Source organism: Pistacia vera, unplaced genomic scaffold (genome assembly GCF_008641045.1).
Source record: "Pistacia vera cultivar Batoury unplaced genomic scaffold, PisVer_v2 Contig338, whole genome shotgun sequence".
In the NCBI taxonomy this organism is placed as follows: Eukaryota; Viridiplantae; Streptophyta; class Magnoliopsida; order Sapindales; family Anacardiaceae; genus Pistacia; species Pistacia vera.
In genome coordinates, this window is record NW_022196155.1 from 1,155,676 (window position 1) to 1,176,628 (window position 20,953).

The 20,953-nt window shown below is 34.4% G+C and overlaps 2 protein-coding genes across 3 annotated transcripts; one reads left to right on the forward strand and one right to left on the reverse strand.

The window, feature by feature from the left end:
* Positions 1–255: 255 nt before the first annotated feature.
* LOC116137998 (protein TOPLESS-like) lies at positions 256–8,707 on the reverse strand. 2 transcript variants are annotated; one of them, XM_031423694.1, is made up of 26 exons: positions 8,604–8,685; positions 8,447–8,488; positions 7,494–7,603; positions 7,207–7,386; positions 6,974–7,087; positions 6,726–6,884; positions 6,365–6,494; positions 6,097–6,220; positions 5,925–5,995; positions 5,674–5,824; positions 5,460–5,569; positions 5,300–5,369; positions 5,145–5,218; positions 4,958–5,053; positions 4,754–4,849; positions 3,995–4,122; positions 3,667–3,901; positions 3,196–3,492; positions 2,940–3,083; positions 2,528–2,638; positions 2,230–2,412; positions 1,721–1,849; positions 1,535–1,630; positions 1,224–1,412; positions 963–1,126; positions 256–597 (listed from the first exon to the last, which is right to left on the reverse strand). In XM_031423694.1, exons 3-26 carry the CDS (start codon positions 7,571–7,573, stop codon positions 456–458), a joined length of 3,273 nt encoding a protein of 1,090 aa, XP_031279554.1. In that variant the 5' UTR covers positions 7,574–7,603; positions 8,447–8,488; positions 8,604–8,685; the 3' UTR covers positions 256–455. The 2 variants fall into 2 exon arrangements, with proteins under 2 accessions (XP_031279554.1, XP_031279553.1); XM_031423693.1 differs by lacking the exon at positions 8,447–8,488 and having other exon boundaries at positions 8,604–8,707.
* A 4,279-nt stretch (positions 8,708–12,986) lies between these two features.
* On the forward strand, positions 12,987–20,949 carry LOC116138177 (topless-related protein 1-like). Its single transcript, XM_031423911.1, has 25 exons — positions 12,987–13,021; positions 13,622–13,746; positions 13,837–14,016; positions 14,124–14,237; positions 14,328–14,486; positions 14,720–14,897; positions 14,985–15,096; positions 15,202–15,272; positions 15,344–15,485; positions 15,597–15,706; positions 15,802–15,871; positions 15,979–16,052; positions 16,140–16,235; positions 16,318–16,413; positions 16,526–16,653; positions 16,750–16,984; positions 17,208–17,372; positions 17,664–17,807; positions 18,558–18,668; positions 18,809–18,988; positions 19,352–19,480; positions 19,565–19,660; positions 19,899–20,087; positions 20,395–20,561; positions 20,787–20,949. Exons 2-25 carry the CDS (start codon positions 13,664–13,666, stop codon positions 20,947–20,949), a joined length of 3,192 nt encoding a protein of 1,063 aa, XP_031279771.1. The 5' UTR covers positions 12,987–13,021; positions 13,622–13,663.
* Positions 20,950–20,953: the final 4 nt, after the last annotated feature.

Below are 20,953 nucleotides of genomic sequence, written 5' to 3' on the forward strand. Positions count from 1 at the left end.
CAGGTTTTTTTTCTTTCATTTTAATGTGGGGTTTGTTAGTATAAATTCTATATAAGAAGATAGTCAAAATCACGATATTGTGTATTTAGGTTTGTCTCTCATCTCAAGGTGGAGGTGTGTATTGATTTATGAGTGATCTCATAGATTAAAGCCACGTATGTAGTAATAATCAGATACATATATGATAAGCTGTAAATTGGTGGGAGTTTGCGGAACCACTGCCAACGCACACAATACTCATAACCAGCATCAGAATCAGCATCAGCATCTGGGTTGATAATATAGCTAATTAATAAAGAAAAGACATTTGGTCCTTTGGATAAAACATAAACATGGGGATTATTCCCAACATGATGTTTTTGGTCTGTGCTCTTTGCTCAGCTTTTCAATTTACTTACTTAAACTAGGACATACATAAATACATTTTCTACATCTCTGCATTATCATTATGTATATCATCTGGTGTGAGTCACCACAACCCAATTATCAACAGGTTCTTGAGGCTCAAACACATGAACTCCACCATCTGTTAGTCCCACTGCAAACTGAGTTGGTTTCTGAGGATTTGCAGCTATAGCATGTGGGTACACCTCAATACTGCAACCACAAACCAAATTACACCATCAGATTCAATGCCTAGTTTACGACTTTTAAAGGGATTAAAGTATGAATATCTGCAGGTTGAGATCCAACCAAGGCCCAAAGACTAATTTTGGCACGTCTCAACTACATAGGATTCAAATCCCAATTATTCATGATTTGTTTTAAGTTAGGAAAGAAAAAGTAGCTCAGATCTTCAACTGACTTAACACGATTCCGAATTTAAAAGGAATAAATGTTTGGAAGCCATTAGAGATACTCTCATAGGAACTTTATTAATTCTGAATTCCAATATTCTTATTAACAAGGAACATGTAAGTAGAATAACTTTTACAGTATGAAGCTCGTGGAATGTCACATACCTGGTAGTGGGAGGAAGGTAAGCAGTGCGTAAAATGCGACAATGTAATTCAAGATTCAAAGCATCAAATATGGACACAGTTCCATCCAAAAAGGTTGCATACACCATCTGGCTATCACACGAGAATGTGGCTCCGGAAATATATGATGAACCTACTGCTACCCACTGTAAGTACAAAACAGAAGACTTTCAATTATATCCTCAATAAACAGGCCGTGAATTAGAAAGCACCACCTGCTTATATATGAGAGAATGTAGAAACCTGCTTCAGACATTCCAATTCCTTGATTTCATATATTGCTAGATGAGACTCATTAAAAGCAAGGAAGTGTGTCTGGTCCTGATGAAATTGGACATGAGTGTCAGTCAGTGCTACCGGCATTTTACCACCAGGAATCTGCAAGAATCTGCATTTCTGCTTTTCCCAATCGTAAACATTCCACACAAAAATCTGCAGGAGAAAATGGGAATTATAAAAAGTGTAAGAAATAAAACTCTTGATTTTCAGTGAGAAACTCAACGGTGCCATTTATGAGATTATGATAATGTTCCACGGTATGCGTGCCATCTAACCTGACCATCTGCTCCAGAAGAAACCATTATATCCAGAGCATTAGAGAAGGCAAGGCCACTGACTCTTTTATGGTGCCCCTCAAGCTTGCTTTTAACCTGCATAAGGGAAAGTGATAATGCAAAAACACCTAAGAGTCTCTTTTTGAAATAGCATTGTATATTGTGTGAGAAAGGAGGGTAAAATACCTCACTGAAACGGACATTGTATATCAGAATTGAGGAATCATCCATGCCAATAGCAACTATATTGTTATCTCCAGGGAAAAAAGCCAGACATGTTGCCGCAGGTGATGGAGGCATAATAGTCATCATTGTCTATGTTTACCCACCAAAATTAGAAAACAGTCAGTTAGAATTGATCAACCCACCAATTTCAAGCACTCTGCAAGCGTCAATAATAGTAATCTAAATAAAAGAGAACTCAAAGATCCATGTTGCATAAGGGTAGTAATGCAATTTCTCAAAAAACAGTATAAACATATGTTTTCAGTCTCTATACACTTAAGAAAAAAAATGATATTATGATGTAACTTTAGATATACAACGGCATCTGCAAAGGCTTTATAAACTATGTACACTAAAATGGAAAAAAAAAAAAAAAATTAACTCACCCATGGTTAATGAAAAGTATATGTGTGACAGAGTACTAAATAAATTTTAGATGTTTGTTACAGTTCACATATTTCTTGAGTTACCTTAAATGTCAGCATGTTGAACACGGAAATTATCCCTCCTGATGCTGATATGAGATATGAATCATTCTTGGACAAAGCAAAACAGGGCACAACCTCTTGAGGATTGCTGCCTGTAGTGTCATTAACCATAAGTCGTGAGCAGTTCCTTGGTTGCCATAATTGAGGGGGAACCTTGCTAGTGGCCTGCACTTAACATCTTATCTTAATGACATTATCAATGATCACTGCAATCACAACTTTCAACAAATATGAATGAAAAAAAAGAAAAGGAATAACTATTAAATTCAAGACCCTTCACCTTGCCACTCAAGTTCAGGTCATTCTTTGGCCATTTCCAAAATAGATGAGTGGCATTTGATGCTAATGCCAAAATGGCATTACCCGCATTGGTGTAGATCAGCTTTGATATCTGCAATTGCAAGAAAGAAGCTAGTGAGAGATGTGGATTTCTTTATTTCCAATTGTATTTTAATGCTAATAAAGCATGCATACAAGATGAGCGAATGCAATTTTCAAGTCAAGTTAGTGATTCATTTTCATTTAATACTATGTACAACCAATTTACTAACATATGCAAGGCATTCAATTACCTTGTAGACAAAGCACAGATGACAACTTATAACTTGGTAGATATGCCAGAGCAGAAGAAATAGTGAAGAATAAATGATGATATATAAAGACTAAACTGCTAGAATATGAGACTGTCTAACCATGTTCGCTTTCACATGGGAAGGGAGCCGCAGTGACTGGCACTGAGAAGGTCGAGTAATTAAGGGCTTCCCAACCTTAGTTTGATAGTTGGATTCTCCCAAAATTTCAGGTTTCACATTCTTCAAGTTCGTTTGGTCCTCAATCTGCAGCACAGAAATGTATCAGGTATACTTCAAAGGTAATTTCTAAGACATGAGTTCAATTTAAGATGGGTGCAATAGCTACAAAGTAATGAGTGCCCTCTAAACTACTCACAACAGGAACACCAGCATCAGTGACTCCAGCACCAGCCGCAGTTGAAATAGGATTGATTGCTAGCTGCGTGAAATTAAAAGCATTAGGCAGGATAAATCTTTGTCTAAAATGTAGGAGAAGGTTTAATATGCTAACCTTCCTAAAAGTATCAGACAAATCTCTAGAATCAGCAGAACTACCATCAGATGTATGCATCAACGGACGACCACAATCAGTTGCCAAGATCTTTATTCTGTTTTCATTTGCAATACAAGCCAACAATGATCCTGGCTTGTTGAAGCGAATGTGTGGGTTTGCCTTCACATCAGAAAAAAAAAAAAATAGATGTGCAACTTAGGTCACCCTTTTCTTTCTCAAGGAACACATTATTGAAATTTGATTAAAGCTGCCGCTTGAAATATAAATTTATTGAAGAATCAACCCCCCATCTACATGACACTTTTTTGACATTGAAATCCCTAAACAACTTACAGGTAATCCTCCATCTGCATCAATGGTTGTCAAGAGCTCAACCTTGTCCATATCCCATATTTTAATCATATGATCATCTCCAGCAGCCAAATATAGGTCCTTGGTTGTATCAAACTGCACTACAGACAAAGAGTCATTTCGGAGCCCTTGGTAGTTTCTTTTTATAGAACCTTCACTTTCATCCCATTCAACAAGGAACGACTGTCCATCCTCAGTAGTCCCACATGAAAAAAGCCTGAAAAAGTGTTCAATTATAACAGTGACCTTTCAATTCACTCACTGAAATTGAATAAGCACTCAACATTAGTTAAGGCCTAGTAAGGCAAACCTTTGATCATTAGCACTATAAGCCATTCTTGTGCACCCGAGACCAGGAGCATCATAATTAATTCTAGCTCCTAAATTGTCATATAACCATGCTTTTATCTTGCCATCCACCGATGTTGAGAATATAAACTGAGGCATAAAAGCATACATGGACATTTGTCATCAACTCAAACAATAATATCCCCACAATATGCTAGGAATATAATCAGGAGAGGTCCTTACAGAAATACGTTCTTTCGTATGAGGACAAATAGAATAAACAGGAGTATCATGACCTTCAAAGGTATACATGTTGACACCGCTAACCACATCCCACACCTTGAAAAAACATGAATAAACACAAAGTCACTTTCTCTAAAATAAATAAGGTAAAAAAATTCTCTGTGTATATATTCGGCCATTAATTAAAAAAAAAAAAAAACCTTAATTGTCTTGTCATCCCCACAGGTTATGACCAAAAGTTGCCCATCAGGTTTAGGGAATGCTAGGTCATTTACACCTCCAATGTGAGCATCAATCTAAATATTAAGTAGAAAAGAAAAATCAATATTGGTCAAAGAATATGGCACTCAAATCTTATTGAACTGACAGTATANTTAATTCTAGCTCCTAAATTGTCATATAACCATGCTTTTATCTTGCCATCCACCGATGTTGAGAATATAAACTGAGGCATAAAAGCATACATGGACATTTGTCATCAACTCAAACAATAATATCCCCACAATATGCTAGGAATATAATCAGGAGAGGTCCTTACAGAAATACGTTCTTTCGTATGAGGACAAATAGAATAAACAGGAGTATCATGACCTTCAAAGGTATACATGTTGACACCGCTAACCACATCCCACACCTTGAAAAAACATGAATAAACACAAAGTCACTTTCTCTAAAATAAATAAGGTAAAAAAATTCTCTGTGTATATATTCGGCCATTAATTAAAAAAAAAAAAAAAAAAACCTTAATTGTCTTGTCATCCCCACAGGTTATGACCAAAAGTTGCCCATCAGGTTTAGGGAATGCTAGGTCATTTACACCTCCAATGTGAGCATCAATCTAAATATTTAGTAGAAAAGAAAAATCAATATTGGTCAAAGAATATGGCACTCAAATCTTATTGAACTGACAGTATATGCATTAAAGCTACCTCCAATTTCTGCTGAACGTTAATGCCACCATGGTAGGAATATAACTGGAGTATATGTTTTGAATATGCAACGCCTGTTTCAAAAGAGCAATAAAAATCCGATCAAAAAACTAACTATTGTTTCGACTGCATTTTCCAGTCGCTTTTGTACTTACCAAACAAAGACCCATCAGGACTCCAAGTTACACGATTAACAGAAACAAATGGATCTTTAACCAGAGCTGTCTGCATGTATTTGAATTGATTCAAATTTTAGATGAGGATAATGCATTCTTAACAAGATGTAACATTGTTTTGGTTAGGGAGGGAACAAACCTTGAATAACCTTGAGCATGCTCCAATATGCCAAACCTTAAAATTCCTTGACAGCAATTTTTCTCGAGAATCAACATCCCACAATCCTATGTCCCCTATATTGGTTCCAACTGAAGAATCACACAGCAACATAATGAATAATCATCAGGTTGAAATGCACTTGTTAACAACCACCATAAAATTGAAAATTACAAACAGAATTTCATGGGCAGACCTAGAAGTAAAGTATGCTGAACAGGATGAAAATCCATGCTCACTGGAGATGAACCCTCATTCAATGTTTGTGCAACTGTCTTGGGCAAATCAACAGGAATGTTGAAAAGGGTGCTGTGAGTTGAACCAGGAGAGTTGACTGGTGATATTACCTACACATTTAAGTAAGAACCGTGAGTACCAAACAAACAAATAAATAAATAAAAGGGGGTTTAATTGTGTGGTGTTGCAGTAAAAGTTAACCAGCTTTACCCCGTCCATGAACCCAGCTAGCTTTTTCTCAGAGATAATCTCAGAATCCTCCGGGTCATCCATAGTTGGGTCTACCAAGAGGCAATAGAAGATTAATAGGAAAAATAATACCAATAAATGAGGTCAAACTATAGACCTAACAGAAACATAATGCATAAACCAAATCCTCTACCTGGATTTATTGGACTAACCAGAGAGAATGCCTCTTTAGAAACTGCAGAATAAGTTACTGATGATGGACTAGGATTCCAACTTTCTGGGGAAGCTGAAACTGGCACTGCCGGTGCTTGAGAAGGCTAAACATGTAGAATTTAACAATTCTTGAACAAAATTTTACAGATAATAGAAAACAGAAAACTAACTGGCTTGATCATGACGTATAATAGAACCATGTGTACATAAAAAAATATAAAATAAAACCACCTGTGTTTGGATCTTACCAGAGAATTGCTTTCAATTGGCAGGGCTAATAAATAAGAGTCTTGAAGTTGACAAACATGATCCACAAAAAGGGTGTTTATATCAGGATTTGGTTGAGGATTTGTACAATGTATATGCTGCCAATTTAGGCTGTCAATTTACAAGCTGTGTTAGTTCTCTCTTAATGCCCAAAAAAGTATGCCTAGAATTAGTGAAAATATCCAAGATGCAAGAGCTATGGTAAAGAGATTTACACAATAATTTTGATATATCAGTGCTGCTAGCCCAATTCACTACTCTCTTTTAGAAAATATATGTATATATGTATGTATGTAAGGAACATAAAATTTGTAAGTCCAGAAAAGAGAAGAAATTCATTACCTTTGGTTGATGAGACGTCTTAGCCTATGAATTTTGATGCTTGGAAATTTCAATTTGTCACGGATAAGAGGATTTGCCTCAATTACGTTCTCTAATTCCAACATCATAGTTTTCCTCGCTGACTTTGTATCTCCATACATTGAGAGAGACTCATGTTCTCTATGGAGCACACACACACACAAAACTCATCTTATTATGCTACAGTCACAATCTAAAATGAAAAAAAGTATATTATAGAAATCATATACCTTATATCGTCTAATATCAAGAGCTGAGTCATTTCTTTGAACAGCTCTTCATTTTCAGGAGCAAAAACTTTTAAATCCTTCATAAGAATATTTAACGCCTTTGCATGATCGTGACTGTAAAATAATCAACCATTTTCATTAGAAACAGAGCTAGTAACAAAAGATCTGCATGAGAATGATTATTTGGAATCTTTATGAAAAAAAGAAAAAAAATGGGGGGGGTGTGAAATTACCTGTCCAATGCCTCAAGGAAATTCTGCTTCCTGATCTCAAAATAGATTTTGGTTGAGTACCTATTGTCATCAACCTTTGTGAAACTAGAAAGATACCTCTCAACCTCTTCCCACTTCCCATCAAGTACCAGGTCCTCAAAAAACTTTAAGTTAAAGAAATATCCACTTTCACGCGCGAGCCTGCGCACCAGATGGTCATGATTAAGTTACAAAATAAGCATGAGAATTTGAAGGTATAAAAACGTGCATACATGAGTGGGTGGGTTAGAGATGAAAGATTAACATACATGTGAGCACTTTCTTTATAACCTTCCTCATCAAGGAACTGTAAGATTAAAAAAACAAGCTCTTGGGTAAGAGAATGCATCTATACGACAGTCTTTCTCACCACCAAAACCTGCAAACAAATTTAAATCAGAAAATTTGATAAACATAAATAACCAATCACGTAAATAATCAACCTTGAAATCAAGTTAGACTCTAGTTGAATGCTAAGAGAAATAATGGAGTACAAATAATAAAAACTTTTGTCTCTTTTATCGCCTTTTCTTACTCACAATTTCTACATAAACAACTTAGAGAGTATCAGACTTTTCTAAGTTAACCTGATCCTCTAGTATTTAATACACAAAAAAGAAGGCAACAAAATTAAATATTATCCTTTGGGCGTTTGATCAAGGACACACTTATCAAAATTTAATTATCCTTTTCTATTTATCTTTATCTTCTCAACAAGCTAACTGTCAAGTGATTGATCAAGCATGTGTAACAAAAGATGTTAAAGACTGGTCATCTTAAAAAATAAAATAAGCAAATAAGTAAAAAACCTCAGAAAAGTAAAAAAGAAAATTAGCATTAAACAACCATGTACATCGTCAGCTGGTTTAAGATTCATATCTTCTAAATTTAAACTAAATAATAATCCCATTGGATAATTTTCACCATTTTCTATGCAACCAAACAAAGGGCAAGAGTTTTAATAACACGAAAAGAACCAAAAAAAAAAAAAATAGTAAGTAAAGTAACGCGAAACTCAGGTAACCGTTCTTCAGCCAAACAACAAAGCAGTCACCATCCAGACAAGACAATCGTAAAGATCGAGATAGCAATATGAGAAAGTTACTGTGACAAAGAAGTGATAATCGACCAATTAATCAAAGCAATTCGATCTCAAATCAACCGATTCAGCTTTTGATCTTCCGATTATCAAAATTAAATAAATTTAAGGTTAGAAAATCACCCATCAACGAAGAAACCGGAAAAAAAAGATTGAAAATCAGTTCTGATCGGATATGAAACCAGCACTTATTATCTTCACTTAAGATCGAATTCGAACATATATATATATATATAATTGAAGTGTCAAAAGAAAAAAAAAAAATCAGAGGAAGGCTGACCTGAAAAAGAAAGAAGATCAAATTAAGTAAAAAGAAATTCAGATCAGACAATCTTTACTTCCTCTCTCTAGCTCTGAGTAGTCTCATCGCAGTTAAGACATGGAGTGAAGAGGAAACTGATTATATAAGAGTGGCGATGTGTACGAGATAATATAAGCACGAGTGGTTATACTGATAAGTCTGGTGTGGTTTTGATAAGCCACTGGGCTTATATACGAGTCGGGCCTACCAGTTGACGATAAACGGGCAACACGTGGAGAGTGACGTCGTTAAAGAGAAGGGGAATCAAAATCAAGAGTCTTGCAGTCTTGCTCAATAACTTTGACGTTACGTTATCCAATTAAGGAGAAGATAGGTACAAAATTTGTATTTTTTTCATCTTTATTTTTGTATTTTTTTTTTCAATTTTAAAAATAAAATAATACATTAAAAAGATTATAAAATTCAGCTACTGAATTATGAATTCGAAATCTTAACACAATGTTTGCAAAATTGGGTCTGTGACTGTGAGCGGGACTATAATTTTAAGATGGGCCCATTAATATGGGTTTAAGGACTAAGCACGGGCCTAATTCTTTCTGTAATGGTAAGTCCTATAAGCATTTTCAACTTAATATTGTTGAGTATGACTAAGATATGCCATCCATGACTAATAAAGAATAATAAAATAAGTCAATTATTTTTTATCAATTAATTAAAGCTAATTAAAATATTATTCATAGTGCTCATGGTGGCCTCATTTGTGGGTCGGTATGGAGACAGGTTCGGGTGTGACAAATAATGAATTTTGTTTTGGGCGTTTGAGGAACACTTTCTCACTCTGTGCTGCTCTGCATCCCTTCCTAATTTCCTATTATATCATATCCTTTACCATTTCTTTGAATTATTTACTCTAATTATCCCAATTTTCAACATTCTTAGTTAATTCATTTATATAATTTTATCAAAAAAATAAAAATTTAATCTCATTCAATAAATTACTTTATTTTTAGTTATGCTTTGAGGATAATTTTTTCACAACATTTACGAAGAAATATAAAATTATTAGCCCGTAAATTTATTCCTTTCACTATTTAACAGTAAAATTTATTTATTGTTAGATTAGAACTCATAAATTTAAGGGATATTATAATAGGAGGACAATGTTTTAAAAAACAAAGAGAAAAATGACTTTAAGTTTAAAAATAGCTTGAAAATGGACAAAACTCCTTTACTTACCATTAAATTTAACGGAAAAGGATTAAATTACATTATTATCCATGCATTTATTTATATTTTATTTTATTTATGTTTTTTGTTTTGGATTTTTTTAATTTTGGTTTCTACACTTTTTTAGTTTTGGTTTTTTTTTTTTTTAAGTAGAGATATTTTAAAATAATATAAAATGTACATATTATAAATTTAAGAAATACCATTTTTACCCCTTTCAAGAATTAAATTTTAATAGTATTTTGTCCCTTTTTTAGCTATTTTAAAATTTGTATCTTTTTTTCTGACAGTTTCATAAAACAATGTCCTCTAATTAATAATATCCCTAAATTTTAAACTTATTATACATAAATTACATGAAAGTGCATACTTGCTCGTGTGATTAAAGTTTAAATTTAAATAGTTATATTTTATAAAATTGTTCTACTCAAATTAAAAACAAAAGAAGGATATGTTAACAAATGAGCCCCACCACGTGGTATCGTTTCCGCTCGACAAGAGTTGGACACGCCCTATTCTAGAGCGCGTGAAAAACTTTTCAGCACAGGTGATTTGTTGACAACATCACTCCATCCTGGAAGTCACTTAGGAAAAATAAAAAACGTGTGGAGCCTACGTTGTCGTAAAGTCCTTTATTTACGCGCTTTTGTGACACGTGGCACGGTAATTTCAAACATAATATCTACAAATGTACGGAAACAAGCGTAAAAAAGAAAACCACTTTATGTAAGCTTTTAATTATATCAGCAAAATAATTAAAAAAAAAAAATTATTTCAAATGTAATTATTATCTTCACATTAATTCAAGACTTAATTACCAACCCCATTTAAGGTTAAGAACAGGTTATAGAGACCTTGAAGCTTGAAATAATTAAGGTTACCAAAGGCAAGTAATAGGAAGTAGTATCTTTGAAATAAAATTACTAAGATCACTTCATCTTACCATAAAAAGAATACTATTTGAAGCTCTAATTGGGGTCATAATTTTGACCAAAGTAAGTTTCTCTCCATTAATTAAAGATATGATTATTAAGAAATAAATAATCCTTTTATCTTTTTTGAATCATCTTAATACAACAATTTCGAGATGGATGACATATATCATGAGTTAATACAATGCTCATTTCTTAAAAATTAGTTATATTTATTAATTAAATAGAAAATTGCTATAAATATTGCATAGAAACTATAAAAATAAATATTAATATTTTTTAATAATATTAAAAATATTTTTGAGTCATCTTAATATGCATATTAAGGTATCTATTAAAAATATAAAATAAATAAAATCGAAGAGAAAAATCTTGCTTTTTTTTTTTTCTTTCTATATGATAAAATATATTTCAATTTTGTTAGGTAAAAAAAAAAAAAAGAGTCTAATCACATATATATATATATATATATATATAATGATTCTAATATCATGTTAAAATAAATTTGGATAAAATTTATATCCAAAAACTGGTAAGGAAGAAACTTAACAATGAGAGAAAAATACACCCTTTAACCGTATGGGGGAATCAGGTATTTATTGGTTCGAATTAAAATAGGCTCCAAGTATGGGGGCAAGAAAGCTACGTGTTACCTGCTGTCAGTGAAGCATTATAGATGTTCGGCCACAGCCACTATGTATCATGTTGTCAGCACTCAGGACCACCTGAGACTTTTATTTGTCGTTACATCTGATAGTGTCATGCATGCACTGGCTAAAGTATACCCAATATCTCTCACGCTCTTTAGACTGCGTGCACACTACGTGCGTTTCAAAACAGCAGCTTGTTTGGCTTTTCGAATCTGGTTTTCAAATATTTAAAACTAATCAATTTTATTACAGTTTAACCCAATCTTTATATTAATTGATTTGAAGGCCTTTAGGTAGAATATTCGTATGTAATGTAATACAAAATTTAATTACTTATCTCCACCTATATTGCTAAAGTAAAAAGTTAAAATGTGAATGATCTGTAAGTGAGTGTTTAAAAGATGTCTTCTAGTCTATGTTTCCAGAACCTTTCTTCCTTTTGTATTTTTGTGATATCTCTTTGATGGAGAAGATTATATCTTCCATCAACTACCTTTAATCTCTCATCAAGGGTAAAAAAAGACAGTTAATAACTCCTTTAAACCACCTTGAACTTCATAATTATGACATGTGACCACATCAAGTCTTACACTTTAATATTATTGATGCGTGATTTTGATATCAATGACTCGCACGTACAAAGTATTAAACTGTTTTTAAAAATTACACGTGAACGATTATAATCAGACACAAAGACTAAATTATAAATGAGAGATATAATTTTTAAAGTGGTTCGGATGTTTAAAGCGAATCTTACGTCTACTATTTATTTTATATATGAGAGATTATAAGAGGTCCTGTATAGCGAACAGAGGTACAATAACTGAGTATTCAGAGAGAATATCAAGTCAATATCTTTTCCGTAGGTTATTTTTGCTCTAAAAATAAAGTTTACAATCAGAATGAGAGTTCAGTATCAGAATCCCGAAAATGAGAGGGGAACTCCTCTATTTATAGGAGATGAATTCAAGATAATGATTACAAATTTACAAGTGAGTAGGTGCCATGCAAGTCCTTCATTACCTCTCATTAGTTGATAACTTAAGAAATATCCTTAAATTATCTAGGGTTTTGACATGTGTGCGGTCCTCAGTCACTCATAGACAAAACCTAAATCTACTAAGTTGGTGACAGTCATATTATTTATGTTATGGAGTAATGTGACAACTTCTGGATGGTGTAAAATCTTCCTAAACTCTGATTGGTGCTTACTGACGTAAGCTAATATTAACTCTGATTTTTTAGGTATAACAAATATGATTTGCAAATAAATAAATTTTTATTATATTTAGAATAAAAATTTCATTTTGTGAACGCCTTTCCTACGGAGGGTGTCTTAAACGCGCTTAAAAATGAGAATGGTCTTACACCAAAACATAACCGTCATTGTCTTCTTTTGAGCAAAGAAGAGACAGCTGTCGGCTTAATTATCAGCTATGGACCACATAATAAAGCATTGTACTTATCATGATAAGCTACTGTACTTATATCTAGAAAATGCCGCCTGTTTCTATAATAAAAAGGTCGCTCTCTCTTCCTTAGTCACTAAGAACTCAAACCTCAAAAGCCGCATCGTCTGCGAAAGAGCGCTGTGACTGCTCTGTTTTTTCTTTCTCTGTTTTTGTTGGTAAGACTTCGATTTTTCGTTTTAATTTTCACTTCTCATCTTTAGTTTTTCATACGATTCGCTTTTGTTTAATCATTTTTTCCCTTTTTCTCTTGTTGCTCTAAGCAGAGAGTCTTTAACTTTCAAGCGTTTTCTGTTTTGATGTGTTTAAAGCTACTTTACTGTTCATCATATTTCAAACCCTAATTTTCTTTACCTTTTTAAGCTAATTTTAGCTCACGACTCTTCAACTCTGCTCAATTTCTTTGTTAGTCTGTAAGAGTCAAGTGGATTTCACATCAAGTCTGTTGACAGAGGCTCAATTTCCAAATTTTCGTTTGATTTTTAAAGTCATTTTGGCTCTGTTTTTTAGAGCTCTGTTTCTGTTGATTGGGTGTTAAAAATTTTCGTGAAAATGATTCTTCATTGTATACTCCACCCATCTTCATATATAAACCATAAGTGCTAGACTATTATTTTGTTTTCTTCATGGAGAAGTTTCCTTTTTTAAACTTTTTTAAAGAAATTAATGCAATTTTTTGTCGGTAAGTTTTTTGTTTTTAAACTTTTTTAATATTCCTTGTCTATACAAAGACTCAAATGTATGTTTGTTTTTCTCAGTGGTTAATTTGGAAGCTCTGGAGATAAGAGGGTAGAGCTAAAATGACTTCTTCGCTTAGTAGAGACCTCGTCTTCTTGATCTTGCAGTTCCTCGAAGAGGAGAAGTTCAAAGACACTGTTCACAAGTACAGTTTTAACCCAACTCATAATTACCTTGTTTTCCCTTTTCTTTATATATTTATTTGTATATGTAACTAACTTGATGAAATGAACAGGCTTGAGCAAGAATCGGGTCTGTTCTTTAGTGTCAAGTACTTTGAAGACTTGGTGCTCAATGGAAAATGGGATGAAGTTGAGAATTACCTCTCTGGGTTCACTAGAGTTGATGATAACAGGTATTCGATGAAGATCTATTTTGAAATTCGGAAGCAAAAATACCTAGAAGCATTGGACAGGTAAATAGTAAGCTAGTGAATTTCCAAAAATGTAACTACTCTCGTGTTGTATTTAAGTAGATATTTTTTCCATAAATTTTATCTGCTTGCTTGCTTAAATTGAACAGGAAAGAACGAGGCACGGCTGTAGATATTCTTGTTAAGGATCTGAAAGTTTTTGCTTCTTTTAATGAAGACTTATTCAAGGAGATCACTCATCTCCTTACATTAGAAAATTTTCGGTACCTATACTCACTGCAAGGTTCTTAAATTTTAAGTTTGAATTGGAGAATGATGTTTTCTGACATTTTAATAAATCGTGATTTCTATAGGGAAAATGATCAACTCTCTGGCTATAGAGATACAAAGACTGCAAGAACAATTATGTTGGTTGAGCTCAAGAAGCTTATTGAGGCAAATCCCCTTTTCCGCGACAAATTGGGGTTTCCTAACATAAAAGGTTCAAGGTTGCGGATGCTCATCAATCAAAGGTATGATAGCCTTAAAACGACATTAGGAAAAAAATTGTCTATTGTATAAATGGTATGTTTGATCTACTTTTTATTTACTCAACTGGCTGTTATGAAGTAGCACTGGCATATGTTTCTGTGTACAAGCATATCTTATGTTGGAGTTTTGTTCCACTTGGCAATTCTTCTTTACGAAGATCTGGCATTCAGTGATTGGTCATGTAGGTGACTGGTTTTGGTTATGTATGAGACAGCTTGAACTGGCAGCATTCACTTTGCGCAAATCCTAGGCCAAATCCTGATATAAGAACCCTTTTTGTGGATCACAATTGTAGAAACTTCAATGATCCGTATGTGCAGCTAACTGCGAGCAATCAGCTAATAAGTCCTGCAGCGAAGTCAGAAAGTTTTCTTCCAATGGGCACACATGGGGTATGTGAACAAGTTCACCTGGCCTGTGACTCACAAATCTCTGGGATTTTTTAAAATATAATTTATTTATTTATTTTGTTCTATCAGCCATCAGCAGCAGTCCAAATTCCCTTGACTGCATGGATGTCTAGTTCCTCAACCATAACTCATCCTGTGGTTTCTGGAGGTGGAGCCAGTTTTGGTACTCCACTGCATCCAGGTAATGATGTAATGTATGCTGTAATTTTTGCATAAAACTAAATGTTAAAGCTTCGGAAAGCAAGGAATTTCTAACTTCGCAACCTCAATTCTATTGTCTGTATAGCTGCAATGACAAAGAGTCTTGGGGATTTTGATATTATGTCTAAGACAAGGATCTCAGGGGTTCCAGATAGGGTTAGTTATTTTAACTCTTAAGTGCCTAAAGACAGTCTCATTTCCTGGCTAAAGATCTGCTTTGTTGGCAGATAATGTTGCCAGGAAAAAATCCTGGTCAAATTCACAGTTCAGCAACTGATGAATTACCGAAGACTGTTGCACGAACTTTAACTCAGGGGTCAGTTCCAACAAGCATGGACTTCCATCCAATTCAACAGACTATCCTTCTTGGTTAGTTTATACGACTTCTCTTGACACAATTAGTTTTTATGGTGATTATTTCAAAAACATTTTGTTTGTTAAGCCATAAAGTAACTTATGTTTTCTAATGGACTTCTTCAGTTGGGACCCATGTGGGGGATATTAGTTTGTGGGAGGTTAGTTCTGCAGAGAAGGTGGTTTCAAGAAACTTTCAGGTATGGAATATTGGAGCAAGTTCAATGTCATTAAAGGTATGTTTTGTTTTAACCAAGAAAAACTTTGGAGTCGGATAATTGCTTTTGTTTTACTATTTTTCAAATCCTAGATTAATCTTGGTCTGATTCAGGCAGCATTAATCAAAGATCCATGTGTCTCCGTAAAACGTTTATTGTGGAGCCCTGACGGGGCTTTATTTGGTAAGGTTTAGATTTGAAACCACATAACCGTTTAAAATGGTCTGGTGTTACTGGTGTTGTCTAACTATATATTGTATGTTTTCATTAATGTTATTTTCATTAAACAGGAGTTGCATATTCTAAACATATAGTGCAGTTATACACTTATTATGGTTCACATGAAATTCGGCAACATCTGGAGGTAGGCTCTCCATTATCTCCCGTACTCTTTGCTTTATATCACTGTCGGTTACTTTTGTTTCTGACGTTTATTCGTTTTCATTTCTAGATTGATGCTCATGTTGGGAGTGTAAATGATCTAGCATTCATCAACCACTCTAAGCAAATTTCTGTTATTACTTGTGGTGATGACAGGACCATCAAGGTTGGTTATGAGTTACTAGTTAAATGTTAGTCATAGTTAGAAACTGTGATTTCTTACTCGATTTTTTTGTTTTTGTTTTCAGGTATGGGATGTGGCTACTGGCACAAAATTGTACACATTTGAAGGTCATATGGATGCCGTACATTCAGTTTGCCCTCATTCCAAGGATAATGTTCATGTAATCTCTCTGCTTGATACTTGTATTTTGGTGGTTCATTCCCTGTTTATCACTTCATGTGGCTGATCTACTTAGTTTATTTGAAGTATTTGCTCATACTTTTACACTTCAGTTTGTCTTTTCAACATCCGTGGATGGGAAGATAAAAGCTTGGTTGTATGACATGATGGGACCAAGGGTTGATTATGATGCACCTGCTCACTCTTGTGCAACTATGGCATATAGTGCTGATGGAAAAAGGTTGGGCTACTGGAACTGCTCTGGACTATAATATATCCACATCATATTCATTTTATGGATGAACTAAGAAGTGCATAAATACATTCATACATGCAGGCTTTTCTCATGTGGAACCAATAAAGAAGGGGAGTCACACATTGTTGAATGGAATGAAAATGAAGGTTCTGTGAGAAGAATGTACAGAGGGTTTCATAAGCGTTCTTTGGGTGTTGTACAATTTGATACTACCAAGAACAGGTTTCTGGCTGCTGGTGATGACTATTCAATCAAATTTTGGGATATGGATAACACTAATCTTTTGACAACCATTGATGCTGAGGGAGGCTTACCAGTAAGTTCATTGCAGAATGAATTAATATTTGTTTTATGGTGAATAACCTCTCTGAGTCTACATGGAAGACCGCCATTTTCTTTTGTTGTTGTTAGCTTGTCTATTTTTTTTTTGTATCTTCTATTACTTTTGATCCAATTCTTCTTGTTTCCTATCAAAACCAATCCTACATTTTATAGAGAAGAAAATTGTTTAAGTTGCTCATTTACTTTTCCAATTTAAGGCAAGTCCACGTATCCGCTTCAACAAGGAGGGTACGTTATTGGCTGTTTCTGCAAATGAGAACAGAATTAAAATCTTAGCAACAATGGATGGTATCATGTTGATGCGCACTTATGAAAGCCATTCTCTGATTGCGTCAAGAATAGCACCTGAGACTGTTACCAAGGTAGTTAACTTATAATGTTTGCTTCTTTTTGACCATTTCTGTTATATCTTCTTTATGTGCTTTGAATAATCCAACGGTTACAGTACATAGATATTCAATTTTGTTTTTAAAAAATCCAATCTGATTTTGTAATATGTGCATTGTCTTTGCTTCATTCTGTGCATTCTCGCTGAACTTTCAATTTAATTTCTTTCTCTTGAAATGTATTTCTTCAGTTCATTATGGATCTTGGTGTTAGAATTTCCTATTATTTTGCTTAACAATTACTAATACTTTTGGTGCCTTTTATAGAATGGTGATTTTAGAAACCTGGAGGATGTTAAACCTAGATTAACTGAAGAAGTCAACCCAGTGAAAAATTGGAAGCTCACGGAGATTAGTGAACCTTCTCAGTTGCGCACATTGAGGCTCCCAGCTCGTGTTAAAACAGATAAGGTATGTTTTCTGACGGGTATAGTTTAAGTCAGAGGCTTTTATTCCAATTTGGATTCTGGTGGACATTACAAGATTTCTGCCAACAGGGGTTATACCTGTGAGTCCGTGATATACCTGCATTTCAGGATTTTGATGTTAATCATGCTATCCATTATAAAGTTCGGTACACATAAGCAAAACAATCTGAATGTTACATCATCTCTGAACAAAGTTAAATTTGATGGTGCTGGTCAAATCAATGTAGGAGTCTGCTGTAACTGATGTCCTAATTCAATTTAAGAGTTATCTTTTGAATAAACCAGTAGCATAATTGTATATTGTTGTTTCCTGTTCAAAGTATTCAGTAACTTGTTGGAAACTCGAGAATATAAATGCAGCACTCAAAGAAACCTGTAAGCGGAAACCATGGAAACAGAAAACCAACCAAGTTTGTTGATAGTAGCTATATTCATTGGACAACATTATATAAACCAGAGTAGTGAACACAACCAAGATTGAAGTCTTAATTATAAATTGTATAAGAAATTGGAATTTTGCATCAATGATTAAGCAGACTGTTTTGCCAATATATCTGCTACATATCTTATGGTGTCTTCCACACATTTCATTTGTTTAAGTAGTTCAGCTCACAGTTCTCTGTGTATCAACTGTTATCGTTCTAATGCCTTAGTTTTGCCAGAAAAAACTACCAAGTGTTTATTACTTGAAAGGATATAGGTTTCTCAATGGTTTCTCCTGTGACTATTGCAGATCTCAAGGTTGATCTACACTAATTCTGGTAATGGCATTTTGGCATTGGCATTAAATGCCATTCACCTATACTGGAAGTGGCCACGAAGTGAGGTTAATTTAAGTGGGAAGGTATAAGTTTCCTCCCTTGGCCTCAATCCATTTCTATCTTAAAGCCCATAGAGATTATCAAAATCTTCCCATTTCACCTCAATTTGTTCCCCTGTTAAATTTTGAATTGATGATTACTCATATAAAGTTTCATGGTGTAGGCAACTAGCAAGGTTGCCCCTCAACTAATACAACCAGCATCAGGCATATTAATGACCAATGATTTAACGGGTGCTAAGCCTGAAGATGCTGTGCCCTGCTTTGCTTTGTCCAAGAATGATTCCTATGTCATGTCAGCATCTGGAGGAAAAATTTCCTTGTTCAACATGATGACATTTAAGGTAAGCTTCGGAACAGATTTAAAAGTTCTTAACTACAGGTTTATTTGCAATCCTTTCTCATAGATTATCTCTCAAAAAGGATTTTGGTGGGAAAAGAGACAAACCACTCTTATTTAGCAAGTCGGCTCTTGGGCTATATTAAGTAAGGAAATTCCAAAATTGATCAAGAACTGGTCTAATAAGCTGTTTTTAAAGCAACTTTTCATTTAGTTTTTGCTTTGAAAAAGGACCTTTATGACATTACAGCTTAGGGATATTCCTCTTCTTTATTTTTCACGTAGATAAAAAAGTTTAGATTTCAACTTTATGTCACACATCTGCTTCATTTTGACTGACTTATTGGTATCTGTTGGGTACTTACAGACTATGACAACTTTCATGGATCCACCACCTGCATCAACATATCTTGCTTTCCACCCTCAAGATAACAATATAATTGCTGTTGGCATGGATGATTCCACTATACACATATATAACGTTCGCATAGATGAGGTATGCTATATTCTAGAGCAATGACTGTGGTGATACTTATTAGAGATAAATCTAGCAAATTGGCTGTTTTCTTTCTTGTTGTAGGCCAAGAACAAGCTTAAAGGTCACTCTAAGAGAATCACTGGCCTTGCCTTCTCCCATGTGCTGAATATACTTGTTTCTTCAGGAGCCGATGCTCAAGTTAGTGTCTTAACTTCAAACTTCTATAGCATGCATATTAGAAACATGCAATTCTATACAAGGTTTATATATGTTGCCTCTTAATTCAGCTCTTCTACATGTTATCATCATTTTTCTTTTGATTGAAGTGCAAGATAAACACAAGTAACAAATCTTACATAATATATTTTCAAGCAACCATAGTTCTTTATGGATATTTGTTATGCATAATCCATTAATTTGTTCCTTCTTTTCCTAGATCATCATATGGAGTTGTGATAGGTGGGAGAGGCAGAAAAGCACCTCATTGCATATTCCATCTGGAAGGACTCCAGCAGCAATGTCAGATACCCAAGTTCAATTTCATCATGATCAGATACACTTCCTCGCTGTAAATGAGACCCAGCTTGCCATATATGATTCAATGAAACTGGAGCGGGAAAAGCAGGTATTTTCATTTAGCATGTAACTTTTTAATCAACAAATAAATTTGGTCCTTGATGGTGTATCCATTTGGACTTGGCCTTCAGAACAACCAATTGCACCAGAACATAGAGGGGTTTTTTGGTCTTCCACTAACTGAATGGACTGGTGAATTGAAAAAATCCCAGCTTTTTGAATTGAGAAAACCTCGCTATTAATCCACTGTGACAACTGATGTATTGATGATGGCCAAATATTGAGGAAACAGTCTAGTATGAGTCTCTGACTTTATCTCTCAAATTGCTGACCATGTGCATTTGTCTGAAATTTAGTGGGTCGTAGGAGAATCCTCAGCGCCAATCTCCCATGCAACATTCTCATGTGATAGCCAGTTGGTGTACAGCAGTTTTGTGGATGGCGCCGTGCGGATATTTAATGCATCAAATCTTCAATTACGATGTCGAATTGGATCTTCAGCTTATCTTCCATTAGATGTCGGGTATGTCCTCCATTTTCTTATACATGCCTGTTATTTCACTTCACTGATCTAGCATTAAGTATTCCTTGTCATCTATTACATTTTTCTCTGAGTTTAGTTTTCTGAGCTTGTTGAACTTCAGTTAAGAGTATGCAGTTCGACTTTATCAAACTTGGGTCTAAAATCATGTTTATTATCATGGAGTGTGATTCTAACTCTTGTTTATTATAAATTCATTCATTGCAGTTCCGTAGCACTATACCCGCTTGTGATTGCAGCACATCCACAAGAACCCAACCAATTTGCCATAGGACTAACTGATGGCGGTGTTCATGTCTTCGAGCCGCTAGAATCTGAGAATAAATGGGGTCCTCCTCACTCACCTCTTATATATTTATTGTATATGTAACTAC